The 27310-nt window shown below is 39.5% G+C and overlaps 2 protein-coding genes across 7 annotated transcripts in view; both read left to right on the top strand.

Moving 5' to 3' along the window:
- The window catches only part of pdlim5a (PDZ and LIM domain 5a), a 56355-nt gene extending 46998 nt beyond the window's left edge, over positions 1–9357 (top strand). For 2 of the 6 annotated variants that reach the window (XM_029510227.1, XM_029510228.1), the window contains exons 9-14: positions 1677–1759; positions 3960–4161; positions 5267–5447; positions 7044–7164; positions 7275–7390; positions 8156–9357. In XM_029510227.1, coding sequence (XP_029366087.1) covers positions 1677–1759; positions 3960–4161; positions 5267–5447; positions 7044–7164; positions 7275–7390; positions 8156–8245 — 793 coding nt within the window. In that variant the 3' untranslated portion in view covers positions 8246–9357. The remainder of the gene's footprint in view (positions 1–1676; positions 1760–3959; positions 4162–5266; positions 5448–7043; positions 7165–7274; positions 7391–8155) is intronic. The other 4 variants (XM_029510226.1, XM_029510230.1, XM_029510232.1 and 1 more) reach the window with 4 other exon arrangements.
- A 1472-nt stretch (positions 9358–10829) lies between these two features.
- The window catches only part of bmpr1ba (bone morphogenetic protein receptor, type IBa), a 60888-nt gene continuing 44407 nt past the window's right edge, over positions 10830–27310 (top strand). Inside the window, exon 1 of the mRNA XM_029509958.1 lies at positions 10830–10855. The gene's annotated coding sequence lies outside the window, so the exon portion shown is untranslated. The remainder of the gene's footprint in view (positions 10856–27310) is intronic.

Here is a 27310-nt window from a genome sequence, read left to right as displayed (position 1 = left end):
CAAACACACATGCACTCTATATTACTCATAGAGAGGTTATTCATTTGCATCATTTTAAAAGGCAGTGGAGAGTTTGAGGCCCTTTAGCTGCATTTGATTGAACGGCAGACATTTTCCTCCTTTCCACCCTGATAACTGGGTGAGCCTGTCCTTGTTTTCAAAACAAACCCGGAAGCATTGAATATTTTAGTCACTTCATTCCTATGGGGAAACACAACATCTATAAGTATGTGCTGTACATTTAGCCTCAATTGACTTACATATCATCAGTATGATTAGCTCATGATTTAAAATGTTTATTACCCAGTTATAATTAGCATATAATCGCTCACAGGTTTAAACAAAATACACATTATTATAATCAGGCCGTTGCTCTATCAAAAACAATTTTTTACTGGTTGAGACAATTTTGCATTACAAGGAAATATTTTACTCTGATGTACTCTACAAGAGGACGTGTTGACCCAAGAGAGAATGTTTGACCCTGAAAAAGAGTGTGCTGCTCTCAGAAAAATGTGCTTCCCTAGCTCTTGGACAGGCAATCAGACCTTGGACAAGCAATCAAAACAATGCCACAGATATTATGCTGCATGTTTACATTTCTTTACAGACAAAATACATCACCCTACGCCACAGCATTGTTTAAATATGGGCAGATTAGGGACAACCACTGCTCCCATATGCAGTCATTTTCTTTAAATCAGGATTTGAATGTGTGTTCTGACAACTTTTGATCCGAATCCCATAAAATTTCCCTCAGAGTCTCTTAAAACTGCTATCGTTGACCCAAATGTTTATTTACTTTTATGTCCTTGTGTCATGCACGAAAGGATTGACGGTGGTGTATGGACATCCATTCTGTCCCTTCATAAACTCAGTGAATTGTCCAAACCCTTATGCTTTGCTTTCAGAGTGTACATTTAAAATATGAAGAAAGGAGGTGACAACTGCATACTGTATAACATGTGGCTGAACTTGTACTTTACCACAACAACTTTCTCTCCCTTTTATCAGTGCTACAGGTTGTCTGGCATTTGTCTACAGTGTCGGAATAGGCACTAATGTTCATTAGACCATGCTGTATTTCACACCAGGACTATACTCAATCATTTGAATTGATATTCTGGCATCAGGTGCTGCCGTGCAAACAGACTCATGTCCTATCCATCATCAGGCCAGTGGCCTGGACTCTGTTCTGCCATGAATGTGACACATGGGCAACATTTAGTGAATACTGGACTCACAAGTCGGAAGCACGCCATGGCGTTCAGTACTGTATTGTTTAGACTGTAGCTGCACTCTGTATTTTGGCTAGTACCATATTTTTCTCAGCTCTGTCAGCAGGTAGGTGGTCTGGAGTATGTTGGTCTCTGTTTTGGCAGGAACTTGTAAAATAAGACTGCGAGCATTTTTTGCTGTTTTTTTCTTTTTCTTAACTTTATGCAAATTGTTTTTTTATAAATTGCAATTCATCTTCTCCTGTACATTCTATTACTATGAATGAGAAACATTTAAATCATTTGTAATTGACAGCAAACAGTGCAGATGGAGTTTATGTAACCATTGATGTGCAGTGGCTATGGGCTCTGGTGTACACTTTTTAATTACAATTTCAATTACAAAATATATGGAGTGATTTCCATTTCATTTTGTTTCTCCATGGTATCTCTGTGCAGTGAGGAGAGTGAAGAACCCAAACTCAACAGCCACGAGTCTGCAGTTGTCAAAACCATGATCAAAGGACCTGCTGCAACCTACGGTAAACTGTCTTCTGCTAGCTCCCTGTAATAGCAACATATCCTAAAGGGTTTCGCACACATACGTTTACAATGAGCACTGCTTTTTAATATCCCCAAGTGTTTTATACATATAACAAAACTTTGGAGCAATTGGCATTTATCCTACCACCATACTCAGATACTCAGATAGCATGTCTACCATTGTGAATGCATAATAAAGAATGCAGTGTATTGATGTAATCTAGGTTTCAGTGACTAACGTGTATTTTTTATTAATGAAGTCTGTGAAATAGCACATTGGGTTTACTGCCAAATCCAACAAAGATATATCTGTATGACTGTGTGTGAGTTGTTTTTACTGTAGGCAATTAATGGCACTTTTTCACTGAATTAACTACCAGAGTACAATTAGACTAAGGTGCCCAAGCTGTTTTCTTAGCATAAGTGACAGGTAAGACATGCATACCCAAAATCTGACTCCCCCAAATAGAATGCTAAAAATAAGCTCCTTAAGGAATTGAACCAAATCTTCTTTTAAGTATGTTTTTGATTGATTAATATATTATTATTATTTCTTCTCAAACAAAAAATGTTTGGTTCCCAATCTTGGCACGCTGTGAAACTGATTTACTGCTCTTGGATTGAATGTTGTTGCAGCCAGTTAGCAAGGGGAAAAAGGCTTATTTTCCATGGTTGAGGCGCGACATGTGTTGTGAAATAGGTCATTGCAGACTTTCTTTTTCTCTTCTTGTCTTTTTCCTCTGTGGAAGCCCATTAAGCAAGGAAGTAGGCGCTGTCATAGGTGCAGCAGTCCTATTCTGTCAGAAAGATAATATTGACTGAAGGGACCTGTCGCTAGTTATGAATAATGGTTTACAGGCAAACTACAGAGTTGTAGTATAATGTTGTTACCCTATATCCAGTTAGTACTTTCGTGGTCTTGCTAATTTGGTGTATTATTTCTATTTATCATGAACATACTTCAAAGGATTACATTGTGATATATTTGTGATTTCTATTTGAATATAACAAACCTACATTTCAGAATCTAATCCATCCAGACTTTAAGACAAGGCTGCTCAGTACTCAATTTGACTCCCTGATGCAAGTGCTGCTCCACAAAAATCATAAAATGTGGCTACTTAGCTGGACCCCCAGGATCATGAAAATATACTGCTCAGCTTACGGTGCCACAGTGGCATGTAAGCCACAGACCCATTTTAAATCTTAACCACAGTAAAAAAAAAAGAAAAAAAAAAAAGAAAAAAACAAAACTAGGCCTTCAGCATCAGCTTGTTCCCAACAAGCATTGTAAAGTAATGTCCTCAGTGTTAAAATGCAAAAGCAGATACACAAAAATGTCATCGTCTGCAGCATTCACTTGTTCCCTTTTTCCTTCAACAGTTATATCTTCACCATAAAAGCCTTATCTAATGGCTGCAACTGAAACATCAAATTGACTGCAAAATTTAAAAAAGTCATGAATTGCTGCCACATTTGTGCAGTGGATTTTGGCCAAGCAATGTTACAGTGAGAAAGTATTCAAATTTATGTGTCATAAAGGTGTTTAACCTCCATGCTGGGCTGTCAGACATACATTTCAACGGAGGCCATCTAATTTTATGATGAGGGTTACCCTACTGGCTCCAGTGTTAATGTAAACCCAGCCCTGCTCCTTGCCCAAACAGACCTACTAAAACACAAAATGTAGTGGTAAATCCCAGCTCCAAAAGTATCCTGACCGACACCATCCGCACACGTACAAAAACACCATCCATCCACAATGCGGAGATCAAAGGCCAAATGGCGTGTTTAGCCAGGTGTGTGGGTTTTAGCTGAGGGAATGACTTGGTGGTCTGTGTGTATGTGTGTGTGTGTGTGTGTGTGTGTGTGTGTGTGTGTGTGTGGCTGCATGCATTTGGTCATGTGTATGCATGCACATACACCAGAGGAATGTGTTGAAGGTGGAAGAGAATATTCTGTGTATTGCTGAAGATTGATGTGGTGAGTCCATGGTTATGACAACAGTAGTCAGCCAGCTGCATGCATTGCCATGAGACCCGCTGGGTATATACACAAAGAGGTTAGAGGTCAAATAACTTGCACACATTGAAAGAAAACACAGATGTACACATCTTTTGTGGTGCTGTTGGTGCTCAGTATTCTGAGTTTCCATGTTATCCTCTTTTATTCAGTTTATCTCTCTGGTTTATCTCTCAGGTCACAGTCAGCAGACTGGTTTGATCACGCCTTCTTTTGGCATGAAGGGTAATGGTAGTGCCAGTGTCCCAAGGGGCCCAGTCCCAGCCCGACCTGTACCTCAGCCCCACCCTAAAGATGAGGACACCCTGGTCCAAATGGCAGAGCACATCCCTGCTGGGACTCGCACACCCATGTGTGCCCACTGCAACATGGTCATCAGGTGACGTAAATGTGATGCGACATCATTAGTTAAAAAACAATAGAAGAAAAAAGGACACTAAACTTAACAGAATGAGCATTTGAGTCATTAAAAGGACTCAAAATGAAGATGTTATAAATTGAAAATGACTATCATGACCATTGTTTCAGAATTCACAAAAAAAAAAAAAAAAAAACTATAAAAAATTATATAGTGGCCCAGTTAGGCACTTGAAATAGTTAACTTGAAACTCATGAGCAAATAATCTGTATATGAAAATCTGAAATATGAAAGCATAGAACTACAGCGATCGATCTGACATGGGTGTTGGTAAGGGGAGTTACGTTTCACCTGTAGGACGATGTTGCACACAGAGCGCTGAACACGTCATAGGGTAACACCAAATCTTCACATCAAGCCTGTCTGTTGAAATATAATTTATTGGTTTAAGAGTGAAGAAGCTGACATGGGGATGTCACTGTGATGTACATGATTGAGCATAGATTCAGATTGTATATGCTGGTAAAAGTCAAGCTGTCTTATGTATTGTGTAAGCTTTTATCTGAACAACAGAACATGTTTGAAAATTAAACACAAATATCAGCACAGGAGCAGGCTACTTGGTCTCGGGCTGACTGCCCTCACAGCAGCATTATCTTCCAGCTTGTGTCACCTTACCTTACATATCACTAAGGGTTGGATTTCTCAGCTGCTGGTGACTGCCAACCTATCTATCACATACCCTATCAGAGTAAACTCAGATAAGCACAGCCATTGTGTGGAGTAAATTAGTCTCTGCTGTTTTCCCACTTTGCTTAGTCATCAAAGTGGACAGGCCCAGGCTGTCATCTGAGTAGAAGCAGAGGATCATGGTTACAAGAGAGACCTTAAATACTGTCACAGCATATCTGCTTCTGATACTATTCAAAGAAACTCAATACTTCAAAATTCGATGGAATTTAGTTCAATTTTTTGTTTAATTAATTTTTTTTTACAAACACTAACTTGCTCCAACCTGTCTCATGGGGTTTTTCTATTGTGAGTTAGTAAAAGTAATTCAAGTAGTGTCAAGAAATTAAAGTTAATTTCCACTCATCCTGTCATCTCTGTTTTTTCTTCTTTTCAGAGGGCCGTTTTTAGTGGCAATGGGTAAATCCTGGCACAAGGAAGAATTCAACTGTGCCCACTGCCGCTGTTCCCTGGCAGATGTAGGCTTTGTAGAGGAACAGGGAAGTGTCTACTGTGAACACTGCTATGAGGACTTCTTCGCTCCAACATGCAGCCGCTGCCGGGCTAAGATACTTGGGGTTAGTTAGTGTTATGTGAAATGTAGCAGTAGAGAGAGTGTGTGTGTGTGTGTGTGTGTGTGTGTGTGTGTGTGTGCAGAGGTGATAGCACATGTAATTGCCATCCAGCTGTATATGCTGTACAAACTTAAAAGGCAAAATATTAAGATGACGACTAGGTAGATAATGGAGTAAACCCTTTCTGAACTCTTTACATTTGTCCCATTCACTTACAGTACAGCTGGCCCTGACAATGTGTGCATTTATTGATTGATTGATTGATTGATTGATTTATTGAACTCCAGCAGCCAACAGCAGTTCTCCTCTTTTAAGTCATTCAACATCAACACCAACCAAATTCTTGTGTTTCTTAAATTTCTATATTTTGTTAAATTTTGTGCTTAGAACAACAAGATTAACAAGCTCTCAGTTTAATTCTTTGTCTACTTTGAACCAGATGTGGATTTAGGGCTATGATGTGGACAATTATGTATAAAAAGATGTGCGGGAGGGAGTGATATATGGACATGATTAAATAAATAACTGAAATGAAGATACTGTCGATATAGAGAAAGTAGTGTTTATGATTTAACATCCCATTTCTTACTGAACATTACAATCGAAGTTTAGCCATTTACATTTTTTTACCTCAATTCTTGTCCAGTAGCTGTCTGCAGTAACCAAAACATTGTCTTTCAAAAAACATAGTTTAATACAACTGAATAGAATTATGATTTATGGTTGATAATTAATTGAATTGGTTATATTATTAATAATTTGAGACTGAATATTAAAGTTGTGTGAAATGTGTAGATGTGATTCCAGATTCATTGCAGGGTCATTTTTAGTGGTGCTAATGCAGAGTGTACATCTAAGCCCAAAGATCCCAAAAGATGTAGGTGTAGGATATTTCACTAGTGAGCACCATTGAAACTCAGGAATGCAGTAAATGTTCAGGTGTTAGGAGAATAAGGCTCAGAGGCCTAGAGGTTGCAGATGTAGCACGAACCCAGAGTGTCAGGAAGCTGGCATTGCTGCTCTTGTAGCAGCTCTGACATTCATCCCTTACGCGTTCTAGCCTCTTTAGCCTCAATCCCTTTCAACCCTCTATTTCTCACACATCTTCAACCAGCTTATGGCTTCTTATTAACCTTATTTCTCACTCCCTCGCTTCTAATCCTTCATTTTACTTTGACCCACCAACTTTCCATTGATCCCTTGTCCTGTCTTGTTCTCACAGTTTAAGGGTGAGAAAGAAAGCAGCATGTGTATTTTAAGCTGGGTCATGTGGCCGTGCAAAGAAAAGGGAAATATTTAAGTGTGACATGGGAGAAGGTCAGCCTGTATGAAGATCTGTATGCACCTCAGATACATCTTCAACACATATATCTATATTGATCAAATAAGGATTGATAATAGTAATTAATGGTTGACAAATAATGTGCACAATAAGATGAAGTAACATGGGATCACTGTTGGAGCAGTCACTGTAGCCTGTCCACCCTCTGGTAAATTGGCTCTCTGACGCACACACACACACACACACGTACATGACTTGTGCCCCAAACAAACTGTTTGATGTCTTCAACTAACCACAATGTCTGTCTTTGCACCTAGGAAGTGATAAATGCGCTCAAACAGACATGGCATGTGTACTGCTTTCTGTGCGCTTGCTGCCAACAGCCAATCAGAAACAACACTTTCCACTTGGAGGATGGGGAACCATACTGTGAACGAGGTGAGTGATAATGACAATGTGCTGATTGGGCTGACATCTGTGGATAGAAAGGTCCTTGTCATTAGAACTGTAAATCATCGTTGGTTTATCATTCCCATGTCTCTAAATAGACTTCTACGGTTTGTTTGGGACTGGCTGCCATGGCTGTGAGTTCCCCATTGAGGCTGGAGACAAGTTCCTGGAGGCCCTTGGCTACACCTGGCATGACACCTGCTTTGTTTGTGCTGTAAGTGAGAGTCATGGCAACACAACAGTAAATTCAGTCAATCACAGGCCTAGCATGTAAATCCTGTCACATTAACTTATAATCCTATTTCCATCTGTGAGAAATTTCTATCCATGTGACTTTGAAAATGCTGCCTACAGATGAAAAAGACCCAAAATGTCAGTTCCACAGAGAGACAGAGCCTCAAGGTCTGTAAAGTGGAAGCAATATTGAAGTGCCTCAAACCTGTGTCTGTCTAATGACAGCGACTCCACTGGTTGTAAGAAGTCAGATTGCATAGGAACATCTTGGAAAATGGTCTTGCTTCTCACTTGATTAACTGTGTAAATGTTTTCTAAATGAGTTAGCAGACAGATTTATCTGTACCCATTTAGAGGAAATGCAGGGTATGCATTAGCATGTGGCTACCGTGTGCTGACAGACTCGACCACACATCATGAGTTTTCTGACAATCAGGACAGAGTATAGATCAAAAACGAGGATGGCAACGACCAAATTACAAACTGAAGTCAGACTTAAGTGAATATTTAGACTTAACTGTCACCCAACGTTTCAGGTTTGACTAATAATCTGTGGATTATATATTTTTCAAAAATAGCATTCAGTAAAAATGTTCACAATAGTTTTCTTTTTGTCATTTGATTGCTATGATATCTAATTTTTACCAACCCAATGGTAAGTTTTAAAATATTCCCGACATCAATGTTTGTTTTTTTTTTACTAATTTCACATCCTTTGTGTGTGTGTGTGTGTCCCTTTTTACAGGTGTGCAACACCACGCTCGAGGGCCAGACCTTCTTCTCAAAGAAAGACAAACCTCTTTGCAAGAAACATGCTCACTCACTGAAAATATAACCCTCATAGTGTTCTCACACTTCATTGTTGGCCTCTGTAACTCAGTCAGTACTCACTCAGACATGGGGGTGGCTCCTGCAGGTGACCTTCTGTAGTTGTATCCAGGCTCTTAGCTATGACATATGTTCAATAGAAACTACTGTGTTTGGAACCAAATAGTTAAATCGTGTGGCTCCACAGTAGAGCAGTTTTATTGTCTAACAGTGCAGTTTATGCACACTACCACTATGAAGCTGTAATCTAATAATACATTTACTACTTAAGACAGAGTTTAATCATTATCTTTTATTACAAGTGTGACACGTCTATTCAACCCAGTTAAATTCCCCACCACTCAGTGTCATTTGACAGTATCAGAAATGTATGAAAATATATATTCATAACCTTACTATATGAATGAGAGTGAAGCAGGAAGTTTATTTTTGTCAGTGTTAATGTTTGCTGTGTCAAATTGTAGTCAAATTTAAGTCTAACCAGCTATTAAAGAGTTTTTCAGTTTCCTGTGTTCCATGGACAGCAATTAAAATATAAGAATCACTAGTGACTGCTTCTAATGTGGCTGAGATGATGATTAAAGCTGTTACCTCTGATAAATGCCTATGATCATTTACTTTATCTACATTTTTTAGATTCATTTTATGTATTTTATTTTCCATTTGTGTGAAGCTGGATGGAAGTCACATTTAGTAATATGCCTTGAGAACAGTAAAACACTTTAGAAAAAAGGCAGAGTTCACAGAGGAAACAAGTGGTTTTAAATAAAAAATACACAATAAATTACAAGCAGAATATGATGCCTGTATTTGTATATTCATACATTTTTCTCTCATTCACAAATGTGTCAGCAGAAAACTGTTGTTTAGTGTGCTTTATAATGCCATTAATCTGTTTTCATATTACTTACATTTGACTTATGTATGATATCTTTTCATTAATTGCATTAATTAATCTGTGCTAAGAATGATAAGAAGCAGTTTCAGGTCTGCAGGGAAATAAGGAGTGGATACTATTATTTTGTGGTAAACTCTGTATATTTCATTTTGGTTATAGATGAAAAAATTCCTTATCAGACATTATGTATAGAACTAGTTGGGCACTGGGACTTTGCTTTCAGGGACTGGAATCAGTGCCAGGTAGTTTCATCTGCATCACTAGTGGCTCAGTTGACTGTCTTTGTATTTAACTTGTAGCTTTATCTAGTTTCAATCGGGATGATGGGTACATATGGATTAATTTGGTTTCCAAAAAGCAGAACAAATGATACAAAAACTCTGTTCTTAACTTATAGCACCATAATTATTATACCAAAAAGTCACTGGGGCAAAATGTGGTTAGTATGATGTCTTGTATGATGTCTAAATGATTTGAAAAAAATGACAGATTCTGTGTTCTTTATATGTTGTCTTCAGAGCAGTCCTTCTCCTTTCTTTATACTGATGTCCTTTACATAAACCATACAGCTGCCAGGGACAAGGATTGAAATAAATAAACACAAGCTTTACAATAGCATACAATAGAAGCACACAATAGATTGGTGGTGGCAACGTGCTCTACTGAATACTGTTCTAGTTCCTCATATTAATATTTTTTTCAAAAAACGCTCACAAAGACCTAATCATCTCTAACCCCTGACACGCCTAATGAGGATGGTTCACTTTTGAAAGCAGAACAGAATAAGTAATCATTAAAAAAGGTTTGGCTGGCCAATGGGTTTAGTCAATTTGAGGTGGAGGTCCTCCATGACTTCCTCAAACCAGCGTTCATGAGATGCAGACATGAGATTTTTCCATTTGAGGACAATCGGTCATGGAGGGAGCAAAGCTGAGAGAATGTGATACAAGGGAATGAACGCCATGAGGATGGAGCAGCTCGGTGGGCCATGTTGTCCTTCTTATACCACATTCTACTTTTAATACGATAAAATAGTGTCTAAAATGTATAATTCAAAAATGATGCTGCTAATTTCTTAATGTTTAACCACTATGTGACCTATTCTCAATATTTAAAATATTTCTTATTTGAATTGACATTTGTTGCAAAGTGTTTGCTCCCATGAATTGAGAGTAAATGTATGCTAATAGTTGGGGTGGGGCAAAGCATCCTGCCATATTAATCAGCAGGTACAGCCCACCTCCCACCCACAGGTTCTGTTTAGTCTGACCGCTAAAGTGCTGGTGGCTTAAACTAACTAACTAACCAGCCTACAGCACTTAAACTAATTAACTAACCTGCAGCTAGCTAGCTAACTAACTAACCAACCTGCAGCACTTTAGCTAACTAACTAACCAGTCTGCAGCATTTAAACTAACTAACTAACCAACCAGCAGCAATTTTACTAACTAACTAACCAGTCTGCAGCATTTAAACTAACTAACTAACCAACCTGCAGCACTTTAGCTAGCTAACTAACTAACTAACCTGATCGCTGCGGCATTAATCGCCCCTCATACAGAAGCGCGAGGTGCTCCTCCAGGCTGCGCGTGCGCGCGCGCGCGCGCGAAGAGACCGCCGCTCTGTAGGAAGCGGAGCCAGTCGCGTCCTTACCGGAGTAACGACACCGTCAGAGTTTTTCCTCCTCTTCGCCGAAGCCAGAACATCCACTTCCTCCGGGTGAGTAAACCTGAAATGCCTCCAGCTGACCAGCTGAGCTATCCGGCAGGTTTTCCTGCCTGCTCTGGTGTTTTTAAACGCAGCGGCTCGCGCCCTCTTCTCTAGACTTTGCGCTTTTTTTTTTTTTTTTTAAATGTTTGCTAGTTTGTTGACAATCTGCTGCACGTGCGCCGACGCACTGAACGTGGCCGCTGACGCTGAAGCGTCTTCAGCTTTCAGCAAAGTTTGGACCGTCAAAAGATAAACAAAGAGGAAAGTCAGTGCACCAGGGCCATCAGCCTGAGAGTCCACAGAGATTTCTGTTCAGTGCTGAGGAATTCACCAATATTTCACACAGACTTGAATGTTTGACAGACTGAAAAATGCCCTTCCCCCCAAAAATGAAAATAAACAATCTCTTTTTTCACCATATTTATCTGTGGCGTTATATTGGTCATTGGTAATGTGTCCAATTCAACTTGGACAACTGTAAGAGTAAGAGCTGATGCAGAGCTGAACAGTAAGTTTGTGAAATGACTCGAATGAGCCAGTAATGGGAGACAACTTCAGTGGCTGTGTAACTCTTCCCTAAATTGGAGATGTGAGAACGTAGATACAAACCCTGATAACTGTCATTGAGCCTGAACTGATTTTGCTGTTTTGTTTTTTTTTTGTTTTTTTTTCAAGAAACACAAATTCATTTATAATGCTTTTCAGAGCTTTCTGTATCAAATGTGTTGATGTATTCTGTAAATGTTGGCTGATTTATGTATGTACCAGTTAAAGCAAAAAAAAAAAAAACAACCCAAAAAACATTGAAAACCTTTTCTTCTGGGTCTCTTTGTACGTGGAGGAATGAGTCTACATATTGTAGTAGCAATGACCTACCATAAGCCCCCTTTTTCAAGGACTCTGAAAGCAGGAAAAAAATTTTTAAATGAGCCTCACAGCCTCCAGCACTGAATAACCTACAGCCCAGTATTCCCCACACACCCCACTTACACTCACACAGTCATGCACGCAGCATTCAAGTCTCCTTTCGAGCCCAGTAACCAGGTCCAGGTGTTTGTCAGTGTGGGTTATGACAAGAATATATCTGTGTGTGTGAGTGTGTGTGCATTGCATGGACTTGAGCAAGGATGTGTGAATGTATAACCAGATGGCATAATACCATGGCTCCAAATCTTACCTCACCTCATCTTAGGGGTCTGGGGGCAGTAAAATCAGGGGACCATGCATTAAAACACTCAGCGAATTGAATGAGAGACGCAGAGGTCCAGATGTGTATGTGTGTGCATGTGTCTCTCTATGTGTGTACTGTTTTCCTTGTCTGTCAGTCTACTATGTTTATGCAGTTGTTGAAGCTTCATCGGGAACAGCAGTCTTATTGAGGTCAGGAACACATCATGCAAATCTGAGAAACAGACACATTCTCAATTGGCTGTGTAATTAGGTTTTACAGAGCAGCTGTAAACAGGATGCTTTTCATCGGTTTATTGGTGTGAGAACAGAGACTAAAAAGACATTCAGGATATTTTTTGACAAATGTTTCATTCTTTACTTTCTCCATCTAATACCATGATGGCTCCACACTAGATCCCACTGCCTCCTTATGTAGAAAAACTGAAATGCATTAAACACCTGAATCTGATTCGTCACCACTTTATTTTGTGAAGGTCAAAAAGTAAGTACAGCTGGACGAAGGTTTCAATGAATGAACAAAAACTATTATTAATGAACCCAAGTACATTTGACAGTGTTAGCCGTCTCAAATTTCCGATTTCCTCCTCTTTAACGATTGAAAAGAGATAAGAGATACGAGAGTTTATCCTGAGGCTGTCTTCTGAAAGAGCAGTTTCTTAATTACAGTGTCATTGTGATGTATAGAAATGTCCAAGTACTTATCCTTATCTTCACTTCTGAAAGAGATATTCCAGTTTTCGCAGGGTTTTCACATGCCCTGAAAATTCTTCAAATCTGAAAGATATGAGATAATGAATCAATGTAATGTTGACTGGCTTGTTGAATGTCGTGATAAAAATGTTCTTATCAGCATTAATAAGACATAGGAATTTATTTTTAGCCTTTCTCCTGATTGACCGCTCCCACCTGAGATAATTCTCAATGGAAGTCACTTCTTACAAATATTTCGATGTCATGATAGATAACACTTTATCAGTTCCTTGCAGCTTAAGATGCTTGACTGAGTTGGACGTGCTACATGTTGGCCCACAGGGTTATTGAATTACGTATCTGGCTAGTGTGTTTTATATTGATACTTTGAGTACCAGTACCACTTTGGGCAAACCTAATATCACGTATGTTGAATCTTCAATTTTTACATTGTGTAACACATTTGTGTAGTTTAGTTTTCTTTTGTGTGTTTGTAATTTAAGTTTTGTGTGATTATTTTTTTTTTTATCATTTTCTTTTTTTTCTGGAATGGTGCAGCCTGGAGATGCAAGACAAATGTCAATTTTTGACAAAGTCTTATCTATCTTAAACCATTTTTAGTTTTCACATTTATCATCAATTGTCTGAAGAAATTGAGCAACAGAGGAACTAACAAAAGCCATAGCTAGCTTTAAACTTAATATCCTGCTGTTCTTCTTCTAATTAGTTCTCTTTTTACCAGGCTCTGGACACAAAAATGGTGTGTCTTCTTTTTTTTTCACGACAACAATTAATTCCAGTGTACGCAAGTCAAAGTCTTATGTGTTAAATTATAAAAGACTGATTTTGTAAGTGGTATCACACGTGTGGCTGTATGTTTGTATAGGCTTTGTTTTCATACACATGGATGCCATCAGGTTTCACTCTGTTGTCTTCTGTTGGCTGGGGTGAGTTAAAATTTTAACACTTGACTTTGTAGGTGGAAATTTTGATCTATTGCGTGTGCTGCTTTGATATGTTCAAACAAGTATGAACTGACACACGCACATGTGCTTTTGTGCTGCACATCAAACGTATTACTCGTACCATGTTAGTAGATAAGAGTATTTTTCCAAGAAAAACATAGGATGTATTCTTTCTTACAAAAAAGGAGTATTTTTATAAAAATATTACTTTTCCTGCAACAGCTTTAGTGTTACTTATTCTAAATATGGGATTTTAAAATTAGTTACAAATAAATATATTAAAAATATTGCGCATTGACAACATCATACTAGACTTTTTCCACCAAAGTCATACATTTTATCTTAAATATAAGTGAGTACTAGTAATCACCATTGCCGCACTTAAGATGATTTTCACACTGTTCCTCTTACTTTTCATCTACTGCTACTGCTGGTAAAAATGCAAATGAATGTCGTCCTTGCATCACTTCATCTAAATACACTATAATTTAACCTTAATTAGTGAGAAAATAACACTCAGGTCATTCTCTTAGGTAAAACATAAAATGCAATGCTTCTAACAATGGCCTTTGAAAATCCACAGTGAACTGAGATTTACTCTTAGTTGGAGTGACCAGTGTTCTAATAGATCTGTTTAAATTCCCCATCTGGTTAAAAAGAGATTTAGTTCAGGACATTAGCGATAGAGACAAGATAGGATTTGACAGGAAATTTGCTTGCTGAGTTAACTGCTGCTGTTCTGCTGCACATGAATGATGAGGAAGAAAGGTTCGTGGTAGCTGTTATGTTTATGTGAACACTTTGTGTTTGTCTGTGTTGGACGATGAGATGAAGTTGATAAAAGTTGTTGCCAGTGTAACAAGAGCAAGGTATCTCTTATTAATAAGCCCTGTGCTGCCTTGGAGGCAGTGAAGGCGTGGCCGTTAATGACAAGTGCTAATGTGATGAATACTTAAATGTACATAATCTGCACTACAATATGGTAGGAGATCATTAGGAATCAAGGGCATCTATGTGTGCTTGTCTTAGTTTGTGTATGCGTGTGTATAATATTGGGCACATTTACGTTCGTGTCTATGCTTATCATTTCAGAGCTAGACCATCCAGCCACACAGTCTCATTATCTTAATCTATGGCTCCATTACTCCTCTGCTCCCCCTCAGGGTGGACATTTAAACACATAACCTCTCCTGATCTCATGATGGAGTTATTCTGTCCCTGTGCTCTATAATTCACACAGGGCGCACAGTTCAGCCCCTCCTCCTTTGGCATTCTTCTTTTTCTTTCCTTTTGAAGGATGTGGCAAAGAGCTGGCATCAGCACCTTTTTAGAAAAAATATTTCAAATGTTCCAGCCCTCCTTTTATTGAAGACAACTCCAGGACCCAGAAAGAGATCATAGTAATCAGCAAATCACTGTGATGAACTGTGTGGCTAAAGCGAAGCTGTTTGCCGTAACACTGCACCGAGAACAGAATCGGATGATGATTTATTAGCCCGAATAATAGCCCTCAGAATCAGTTTGGGCCTGTGTCCCACTGGGCGGATGTTAAAACATACTGCCATCCAGCTTCTGATCTCATGATTTGGCTATTTTCTCTCACTGCTCTCTAATTCACACAGGTCAAACAGCTCAACCACTCCTCTTTAGTTTCTTTCTGTTTTTTCAGTGCACCCCTTTCAATATGTGCGCTTTGCTTGAATGTTCACCTCAGTTGTTTTCTTTTGGTGTTTACTCATTTTACCAAATCAATCTACATCTAAATGACTAATAGAAAACAGCCCTGTTGATAAGAACAGCCCTGATTACAAACATAAGCAGGTTGAGCCTTAAGGATGCTTTAACCGGCATACAGCTTTGCTTTGAACTCTGGGACTGTTCTTTATTTCATAGACCACAGCTTTCTCTCCTTTTGTTTGGTTTGGCTCCTTCCTTACCGTAGCAATCACCGGGCCTGTAGTCCATGAGAGGGAAATGATGGAGTGATGAGTGGGGGGCTCAGGGTGGAAAAAAGAAGTTTGGGGAGAAAAAGATAACCATCTGGATCCACTTTGGGACAATTTCATCCCACCAGCCCCCCAAACCCAAGACCCCTAATTTTCACGGTGCCTCCTTTGGGGTGCCATTCCATCAGTGACGGGAGAAATATTTGCCTAAGAGCAAGAGTCATTGTTAAGTTTCAGGAAGAACCTTCACCTCTTTGTCTAGACAGCCCCTCACTTGGCCTGGATATCCCTTATTTTAAATTTTTGTAAAATATGGGAAACAGATCAACTCAGACAGCAACCTCGATCGACTGTGGCATCAAGTGTCAGTTTTCAGGTTTCGTTTTTCTATAAGCACAGAGAAAAACTGCTTCAAGCAGCAGCCCTGCAAGATCTTAATTTTCTACAGAATGTCAGAAAGGTTAAAGGTGAGACCGAGCGATGGAAATCGTTTGACTTCCTGTTTGAAAAGAAAAGCGCTGTAAAGCATATAAGCCTTTCTAGTTTCACTTGATATTTATAACGTAAAAATAGATAAAACCTTTTGTCTGCCCACGGGTTTGTGCTCACACAGCTAGTGTTGAGATGGAAATGAGGTAGAAGAACCTGCACGCTCAGCTAATAGGGTCAAGAACGAATACAAAGAAATATTCAAGGTTCTAGCTGTATTTCTATCCCTCTGGGGTATATTTGCTATGTATTCTGTCCCTCCCTTTTCTTCAGGTAGTCTTTACTGACTGGAATGATAAATGGCTTTTTTTTTTTTTCTTCTTTAAATTGTGCCGATGTCCTAGACAAAGGGTGAAGCATAATGTGTATAATCAGACTGAGTTGTTGTTACTGATTATTATTTTTCTTTCGGTCTCGCTCTCTCCCTCTGTCTCTTTTAAAGACCTCCACTCTCCTGCACACACAACCAAAGAGGCCACTGCAGATGTACTGCTTTGTGTCACATCATTGATACCATCCTGGCCACATTGCCTGCGCAGACACCACCTTCTCATGAGGCATAAATTCATAATGGGCCCGTCAATGTGTTTTCCAAAGTCATTATTCCAGAGTAATTAAATCTGATTGATACTAAATCACGTTATCCTCCCAAGTTACTGAATCTGATGTATTTGAAATCAAATCTAGAGGGGGCCTGTTTCTTCACTTGCATATCCGGTGTATTTATACATATCCATCTCACAAGGCAGTTCCAAAGTAAAGCAGGCCTCTGGGAGTCTTTGTATTGTGTACAGTGTAATCAGCTTATTGATAGATGCTGGAAGGTGCCAATACATTGATCACCTGGATTAGGGAGATGAACATAAACAGGATATTTATGATCTAGTTTGGTGCATAGTTTTCTAAAGACTTTATCACTAACTTTAATTAAAGACCAGAGACCGGAAGGAGAAGGAGGAGGTGAAGTTATAGATCACATTATGTCAGGCACTGTACCGGGGGGCTGTTGTGTGTATCTGGGTAATATAAAACAACAAACAGTACTGACCAGATGCCCAACACTGAGTCAGCTGTGCCAGATCAGGGGGACAACAAGATCCAAAATGAGAAAGGAATTTACAGTAATTTAGAGTCCAACAGAGACCAGATGTCCCAAACAGGCATCTGTGGGTTCCAAGCTAAGACACCATCAAGCAAATGACTGTATATCAAGTCAGCCTCATACACAGTAATTGGAATGGTTGCTACTGTATTACAGCCTCACACAGGAGGCATCACTCATCAAGAGGTCATAGATGGAAAATACAGTCTATTTACCTATTTCCATTGTTATCTGAACACTAGAAACATTTTCTCTTTTTAAGTTAATGTGTCTTTAGACATTCTTGCTGCTTACACACACACACACACACACACACATACATACACACACACTCGTCAGTTTCATGTTTATGGCCAAACAGGTGTGCATGCACACACACAAACCGGCACCACATGCACACTAGTTTTACATTCAATGTGATATGCTGCGAGCAGTCTTTTTACAAGCTGAAACCCTTGAACCATGTCCATTTAGCTTCCTGTAGGAGAAAAAAGTCATCCCAGCACCCACCGTCCTACCTACCTGTAATCCACATAGAGCAGCTGATGCTCACTTTAGTTATTTTGTAACTTTTCTACTCATGTTTCAATGGCTGATGACACAAGGCTAGGAGTCCCAATCAGACTCAAAATGATTTTTGCTGGGTTTTATGAGCTACCAATAAAGACCGTTGACCTTTCCAGTGAAGATGTGTAGATGTCACCTGTGAAGTAGTTAAAAATTTGTATTTATATTACCTCTGTCTTTATTCATTTTTTTCTTCATTTGGTCTTCATTTTTATATTTTACAAGCTATGATACTGTATGCCGTTTTATTCAAGGTTCACTTGCTTTTCACTGGAAATCTGAGGTACATAAAAAGAAGAAATGCGTGATACACACAGTATCATGGATTTCGACCTTTTCAAATTCATATATTGTTCAATTGTGCCATGATCCCAGAGTTTACCTGCTCTGGGATTATTAACTATCAAACATGGAAAACAAACAAAGTCACTGACTGGAAACGTAAGTGCATGTCATACAGTTAACTGAAACCTTGAAAGTTTGTTGGCATTAGTCTTAGTATAATGTTGATTGAGGCTTGTGGTGCCTTTGATAACATCTGGCCAGTGTTTGAATCCATGAATTATAAACATGATGACACACAAACAGCACGCCTTGTTGTGTTGCAGTTTTTGAGATACAAACCTTATTTAGTGTGTATTTGTGTTGCGTGCCTGCGTTCGTGTATGTAAACGTGTTACATGGTCAGTGAGTTTTACTCTGGTGTCATTGGTTTGTAAATGTTTAAGAAACGCTGCAATAAACAAATCAGAATAACAAACTAATTAAAAAACCTGATGGAATTTTTTTCTGAACGCTTACTGGCCATAAAGGACAAATAATACTTTGTTTGTTGTCCTTTTTTTTTTGTAGCTTTTCTGTTTAAACTTAAGTGGCTGTAGCAGACACAGTGCACAGGGATTAATAGTAATGATAGCACTGGAATGTGTGTGCGCAGCTCTTGCAGGGTTTTGGTGGATGTTATTAACAATACCACACACAGACAAGGAAAGACACTGGCCTGTTGCACTCAATTCACCACATAAAACCCACAATTACAACCCCAGACCACAGAACTCATCAACGCACAAGATTCAGTTTCTTCTCCTGTCTCCTCAACTCTGTTCATCTCTCCTTTTCTCTGTTGAAAGTTGGGAACAGTTAGTCAAAATGTATACAGTAACAGTGAAAGTTTCCTAAATGTTACAGTTATAATAGACAGAGATAAGGTAATAGCTCAGGGGGAAGCCAAGTTCTCAGAGACTCTAATTCTCCAAAGAGGAAACACAGTAAAGAGCACTGAGCTGTCCAGTGTTGCCCCGAGGTTCAGGTTCTAGCTAATCAACGGTGCACACAGCCGTGACTGTTCTGTTCCAGGGGACTGGAGATGGGGGCTGGGGGTTGGGGTAGACAGGATGAGGGTTCTGCCTGAAATGGGGGCATGAGGGGTGGAAGGAAGGAGGTAGGGAGTACATGTGGTGGTGTGATTGAGGTGTGCATTTGTCTGCCTAAACAACAGTCTTTTTTATTGTACAAAATTGTAAAGAGCCTTTTGTGCATGTGTGTGCGAGCGAGAGAGAGAGATTCTACATGTAGATGAACAAATTATGTCATCGGTACTAAGCCACTTAATAGTAAATAGTAGAGGGCTAAGTGAGTTGTGTTTTTGGGGCTCTGCTTTAATCACTCTCAGATGCCTGGGTGGAGGAGATGGTCAGAGGGAAAGAGACTGTGTGTGTGTGTGTGTCAATGAGAGGGACTACAAAAAAGAGTAGAAGACAGATAGAAAAAAGAAATAAGGGGAAAAGCAGACAAAGAAAGAAAATTGATATGGCTGCTGGACATGAATGGCAAAGAATGTTAATATAGTGTATAGGCTTGTAGCAGATGTCTACACAATTAACTTCACCAGTTTAAGTTCACACAGCGTGCTAGTCATAGTAATTGCTCTAAAAACCTATTTATAAGATAGATTTTTAGCATTTCCACACTCCAGATTAAATTGATTTTAAGCATGATGCAGTTGCTGTTTAAGTGCCAGAACACGTATGTCAGACTGATATACAAAAAGGTATCATTTCAGATTTTCAAGCCAGGTTTTTTAGTAGTCATGAAGTTAGAAATGTTCTTAATAGGTTCACTGCTGATTGGCATCTCCATCCTCAATCTAGAAATGTGTGGGTGGCATGTTTAGTTTTCTTGTATATAAAGGTGTGTTGCAGCAATTGAGTGTGCAGGCTCAACTTCAGCGAGGCCACCTCCTAATCATTGTCAGATGGTGGACACAGTCTTTGCGTCTGGAGCCATTTAAGAGGCCTGCGGCTGCCTGGAGGGGGCAATGGAGGGAGGGGAGGGGAGGAGAATCCACCCAACGAGGTTGTCCTTTGTTGTCTGAAAATGTGTGAGATGGAAAATAGGGAGCAAATGTCCTAAAATTAGTGGTTAGCCAACAGATTTTTATTTGACAAACTACTCTTTTGTTGGGACTTGAGTAATGCTGGACAATTATTTCAGTTTTATGGCTTGTATTTAGATTGTTAAGTGGGTAAAATGTACTGGTTATTGCTCAAGCATTGCCTTATATATCAACTATGGACTTGCATCATATTTGGGTTTCACCTTTAAGGGGATGACTCACTTTTCCAACTATAACTTGTTATTATTAAATCAAACAAAAACAACAACAATAACACTGGAATTATATTGTTAGGTATAATTTTTCATGTGTGTATTTCATTTGCCGAATTTCCACATTCAACAATATAAAGTGTTAACGGCTTCACTCATTCTTCTTCAGGTTTGGTGTAAATGAGGTAAAAGGAATATTGTCTGCTCTTGATAAACAACTCCTGTTCATATTTAGTTTATGCAGTGGAAATGTTTTCCTTTACAAGTGATGTTAGTGCTCTAACACTGTAGAAGCATTGGTGCCAGGAACTCAGTGGAGCTGCATATGTTTTTTTGACATTTTGTCATTTCGCAAAATGGAGAAAAAAAATGGCTTTAGAAAGTTTGTAGAACAGCAAAACAATCAGTTTGACCAACACCATATTCCCATTTAAGATCTAAGAAGCACGGGCATTGACAAATGTAAGGGGTCTGTTGGGTGAAGTTTAACTCAACGGAAGTCGGTGAAGGATGTCAAATAAAATATAAATGGAATATTCAGCAGGCAGCTGGTAAAACAAGGAATGCTTTAAATTACTGACTCATAGTCTGTGTTGAAACATACACACTGTTGAAAGTTCTTGAGACATTTTCATAACCTTTATTTTTCTTGTACACCGTTCTACTGCTTTTCTTCTTCCTCTTTGTTCTTTCCTGGAAACCATAACTTGTCATTGTTCTACCTTCTTTTATGTGTAAAGATTATGCCTTTTAAGAACATTTGTTGAGATGACTAAGCACATCTGTCTGATTCATTCTGTAATAGAACAAATGAGGGGTGGATGTACTATAATCTACAAAATAGTTTTTGTTGTTGTTGAAGTGACGTGATCAGCTCTTTAGGTGTCCTGACAAAAGCCTGTAATTACCCTCAAACTTGCAAATCTTAATATATTCTTTCCATTCTTGTGTAGAAAACCTATTAATAGTCCTGATTTAAAGCTTTCTGTAGCTTTTATGATTCTTTCAGTTGTTTATTTGCTACTCTTTGCCCAGAAGCCTCTGTTAACCAATCTTGTCAAAACCAAAAATACTTTTTTATTTTTTTTTAGTTCATATAAAGTATTCATTCCAAGTGAGGTGTTATATATTTATGAGGTGCTAGATGTAAATATTTTCATTCACCCATGCATTCAGTTGCAGGACAGATCAGATAGTCCTGCCTCACTCTGTCTCCAGCCAGGTTTCTCATCCCCTGGATAATTAACTGGCAAGAGTAGTTCTCCGCCTTCTTAGGTGGAGAACCTGTAAAAGTTTATTTTAAAAATTACATATCTAAATATTGAACTTCTTTTATGATGCATAGTGTGGGATTTATCTGAAATGTCTGTCACGTGTCTTAGGACAATTCTCCACTACATAAGATAGTCAGGTCAGCCTCTCCAAACCCTGAGCCATTTTTTATCTTCTTCTTTTTTTTTTTTTTTTTTGGTCTGCATTTGTCCTCAGAGTTTAACACCACAGGGTGTCGCCATTATATGAGATTGATGCAGTTATAGTCTTGCAGCTAAATATTTTATTATTTCAGTGCGTGTGTTTGACCATCACCACCCCTCCCTTGAAGCTAGTTTGTTGATCTTTATTGAGTGGGATGACCTTTGTGTGGCAGGGAGGGCAGTGCTACACCTCAGTGAATACAGGGGGGGGCAAACGACAGAGAAAGTGTGGAAGGATGGACGGGAAGGGGAGCAGGTGGTGCTGGTAGGAACTGGCGGAGTGAAGGATGCTGTGCTTTTCCTGTCACTTCACTCAGGAATAAAAAAGTCCTGAGGATTTCTGCGTAGATCTCTGGAGAGATGGGAGTCTATGTAGGTGGAAGTGTCCCAAAAGAGGAGCCGAGTCAAAGAGTGATCCAAGACGAGCCAGCAAGAGAAACCACACATGCATGTGGGTGTTCCCTAAATATGAGTGAGACCGTCACAAAGCCAGAGTTGGGTCAGGGGCCCCGGCTCCCCATGCCCACCACCCTGTGTGTGGGAGCACAAGAGGTACCAACCCCAGAAAGCCACTGCACCCACATGGCACACTGCAATCCCCAGCGATCCAGGGGGGGTAACAGCAAGCACCACTGGAGGCAAAGCCCAGCCACAAGGACACAGAAGAGCCCCAGTACCTGACCAAACCGTCTGCTGTAGGGCCTGCAGCCATGCTGAGACTAATAACAAGTGAAAGTGGCCCTATTCCTGTGCTTCTTCAATCCTTGTCGATTTATCTTCACATCTTGATGCCAGTGTGTCATGTTGATCCTCAGGGATGATTCAAAACCTTTTTCTGACCTTTAGAAAATACATATAGTATAACAATGAAAACTAGTTTTTGCTGTGCCATAGCCAGGCCCTCTGATGCAGGAAATTAAGGATAATCTGGAGGCTTCCGACGTTCCTCGTTGCCACGAGGCATTCCCAAGGTGAAGTGGCTCTACTACTTGATTGGCTTCCATCCTGGATGAATTAGGTTTGTGGGTTTCTGCTGTTACTGTGTCCTTCTCATTACCTCTCAATGTCTGGCTGCCTGTTTTTTTTGTAATTCAGCCCTTTGCCAATATCCCTGACTAGTCATCATCCTTCATCCATCGGAAAAAAAAACATGGTTAACAAACGAAGAAAGTTTATGGAGTTTGTCTCACAAGCTTTTTGGTGTTCTAAAACTAGGTTGAGCCCTATTCCAAATCAACTTAGGTATAATATATGTGCTTTGTCACTGTTGTGAGTATCTGATTTGGAGGAAAAAAAAAAAACAACTTTTTTTTTTTTTTGTAGTTTCTATTGTTGATGTTTGTCGTGTCAGTTGCAGTTGTTTCTATTTCTTGTTCTTTTCTCTTTTTTAGGTATGAGTTTGTTTTTCCACAAAACAAAAATCTACATAGATGCCTCAGTGTAAAAGCAAATTTCTAGCCCATTTTAGATAACATAGCTAATTTATTTTTTATTAGTTGAGTTGCTCAAGACAAAACCTTTGATAAAGGCAACGTGCATGACATGCTATTGATTTAGGGTAATTTTATTGCAAATGACAGTAAAAGGATCAGTGTTGTATTTTGACTAAACAAATTGAGTGCAGCAAATTTGTTAAAGCAAGGATAATGTGATTATGTGTGAGGTTTTCCTGGTCTGTTGTTGTTTATTCATTCATTCATCTTCCACCACTTATCCATTTCTGGGTCACGGGGGGTGCTGGAGCCAATCCCAGCTCGCATTGGGTGAGGGCGGGGTCACCCTGGACAGGTCACCAGTCCATCACAGGGCCAACACACAGAGACAGACAAGACCAACAACCACTCACACTCAGACCTACAAACAATTTAACGTCACCAGTTAGCCTAAACATGATGTCTTTGGATGGTGGGAGGAAACCGAAGTACTTGGAGGAAACCCACGCAAGCATGAGGAGAACATGCGAATGCCGCACAGAAAAAATCAGAGACCTTCTTACTGTGGGACAACAGCACTAATCACTATGCTGCCGTTGTTGTTTTCTTGTTGTTTAATGAAAAGTTATACCTGATATACCTGGGAGAATAAGATTTAGATTTTCTTTGTCTATGTCCTCTCCTCCACATTCCTGGGGATTTAGTCAGACTGGGGTGCAGGTAGGGTAGACTTCACATGTAGGCATGATGCAAAACAGCAGTCAGTAGGTCGACTGTGGAAGAAAGCAAATGGCTCTGTAGCGGCAGCGTGGTGCTATGTGTGGTTCGAAACCAAACAAGCAATCCTTCAAATGATTAGTTGTCTGTTATAATATGTTTAATTTAATGAGCAGTTAAAAAACACTTTCCCCCAAATTCACAGACGCTCACCCTCTGGTTTAATGTCAGTTTACAAATGTGCCCAGACCCGGAGAGGACAACTTTAACTTCCTTTGCTGAAATTTAATGGAGGATGCAATTTCTTGTCTGATTCTGGGAGCATAACTGTGTTGATTTTCCTTCCATCAACCTATTTGTTGATGTAAAGGCTGTTGGTTTGAAAACATACAGCGCACCATTTGGAGCCCAAAAAGTGCCCTTTGTATCATAAGAAACAAAACAAGCACTGAAAAAGTGTCTTGATTTTCTGTGTTGCAGTCACATCAAGCCATTAATATGCATTCATTTTACACACAGCACATTTCAATCTGCCAGTGTTGAGGTGAAAACAGGTTCAAGAGCAAATGGGCGGAAAGATTTGGTAACCTGGCAGGTAAATAGGTTTGTTCCTGTGTAAGGCTGCAGGTAGAGGGTGCACAAACTGAGGGGTCTATAGAGCCAGTAATGAGTCATATCCTTCAAATAGCTGTTCTGTATCTCGGACACCTCCTAAAATTCACACTGCAACGACCGTCACACTCATACATGCACACAGCTCTAACCTGTTCATGACTCCATACTGTACTTCACACCTCTTGGGGTGTTTTCTGGGGAAACACATCACGTCAGTTACTAGCGTCAGTGCATCACTCAAATTTCTACAAGCACAGTGGACTTTTTTGGCAGGTGCAGGCTGCAGGGGAGGTCGTCTGACGGGAAGCAGCTCTGGTGGGTCATTCTGTGGGCTGTCATCAGGCTGCAAATTGGGATATTTTCAGTGATAACATATAGAGAACCATCTGTTTTGGAAACACAGTATCTATAAGACATCAGGTTTGTGTAAAGGGGAAAGGTTCAGCTGAGGTCAAAATTATGGCTGCTTGGGTTTTATTGGAGTTGGCAGACATTTGCGTAAGACAATTAAAGCTCCCTGCTTTCTACCACTAGCATTGATCTTTTGCCATTGTCTCTTAAATAGACCCAGTGAATGTTTTTCATTAAGGAATGAAAAAAAAAAGATGAACATCCTTGATACAGTGTTTCACTTCATATAACTCTTAAAACTGAGTGTGTATTTTCACACAAACACATTGCAGCTTTAAGATAAATACAGTAACTTGCAATAACACGCAAGATAAATGAAGCCTGTCTGAAGAAGATCTGCTTTTTAGCAAGAGAAGAAAATACAGTTTTCCTTACAAAAAATGATCAGTCCTCCCTACTGTGCTTCTTTTCCCTCCCAAATCTGCACAGTATATCTCTTTCCCAAGGGTTTCACCACATTCTACTTTCATCAAGAATTTAGCTTTTTACTTGTTGTGTCTGCACTTAAAGTAACCTATTGGGAAAATACAGGAATTATGAAGTGATCTATTGACTTTATCCTTCATCATATGACTAGTCCATAAAAAAATACTCCCCTTTCCCTTTTTCACCATAAATCCCTCAACATAATACTTTAGCATGCAGCTTTGGATATTTGAATTTGGTACCCATGCTTTGTGATGCCTTTTTGGGGGGTTTTCTGGCGTGTAAATAAGATGGATGGTTTTCATTGTAATCTAATCCAGCAAGGTTGCTGTAAATACAATTACAAACCTTCTGCTGTCAGTGGAATACAACATTCCTGCGAGTACGTGTAATAGAAACAGGGCAAAAACAAAAAGAAGGTAAACTGCACAGCACACTATAATGGTTTCTCTGTTTGAGTTTAGTTTTGTAGCAGTTGGATCAGCGTTAATTTGAATTTAAGAGTTTTGTCACAAAGTGTGTGTGGGTTTCTCACTGGAAGACCTGGGCAGTGGGCATTGGACATCAGGCACACAGCCAAGTAGACATACAGGTTGAATATCATTGCTGGTGTGCACTTACAATGTGGGTGGGGTCCATGTGTGTGTTCCTGTGTGTGTCTGTGTCGGCAGGACCAGCTAACAGAAATGCCTCAGAGCAGTAATGTGCGAGTGCTGGGTAAAAGGCCTGGCTTGCTGAGTGATTGCCACATTACCCATATGTATGAATCAATCTTCTGTTCAGACATTTGGCTATTTACCGTCTTACATGAATTTGATCATGTGTTTTCTTTTTATGGTTTTTTAGGATTAACTGAAATCTCTATGGCAGCACTGTTTTGTTGGAGACCACTGCAGAAGGTGGAGGGTGGGTGGTATGTCTGCTGCTGGAGTGGTTTTAGATCAAAATTAACTTTGTGGTAAAGTTAGCATCAAGCAGTAATTGATCAGAATTTTATGAATGCAGTGACTTAGACTAGCCCTGTGGTTCTCAAACTTTTTTTGTCATTCCCCACTTTGGACAGAGGGGGGCATTGTCAAGCCCCACTGGCCTTTATTGCCCCAACAGAATGGCGCACCAACCCAATCGTGATTCTCATTTACTAGGATTCAGAATTGATTTAAAATGTCCCAAAATCGATTAAAATAAATAAAACAAATCCACAGGCTGTTTGCCTCCATTTTGTATGTGGGACGTCCTGATGTCACCACAGAGCCGGTTTTGGAACATACACATGCATAAACATGCGTGTTTTCACCTAGAGTTTTATTTTTTTCCAAATTCGGTTTTAATTTTCCCAATATTGGTTTTTTCGTTTTTGAGAATTCAATTTTTAGCATTTTACACAAATTTTGGGGTCCAGTCTTTGGTCTAGTCTCTGGAGAGGCTCCAGTCTACTCTCTGGGGATCCGTTGTCTCATCTAGTCTGGTCACTGTTCCTTGTTGTAGCCCAGTCAATCACTCCAATTAATTAGCCAATTACGCCTACTGGGAATCGAACCGTCCCATTCTTATTGTGGGGCAACAGAGCTAACCGCTACGCCACCATGCTGCCCTCCAGTTAAGTCACCACATTCATTCATTGGTAGGGGGGCATTATTAGTGACTCCCGATAGATAAGTACCTTTTTATTTTGGGAAAAAAAAAAAAAAACACAGAAAACTTTTATGTCAAATGCCAGCCATAACCTACAAAATGAAGGAATTATTAGGCTAAGTTGTTTGATTTGTGTCAGTGGGAGTTTAATTTTATCTCTCGTGAGAAAGACTAAATGTACCTTTGTGTAAATGT

Source organism: Echeneis naucrates, chromosome 9, assembly GCF_900963305.1.
Source record: "Echeneis naucrates chromosome 9, fEcheNa1.1, whole genome shotgun sequence".
Taxonomy (NCBI): domain Eukaryota; kingdom Metazoa; phylum Chordata; class Actinopteri; order Carangiformes; family Echeneidae; genus Echeneis; species Echeneis naucrates.
The sequence above is the reverse complement of the archived record's forward strand: the minus strand, read 5'-3'. Positions and strand labels throughout refer to the sequence as shown.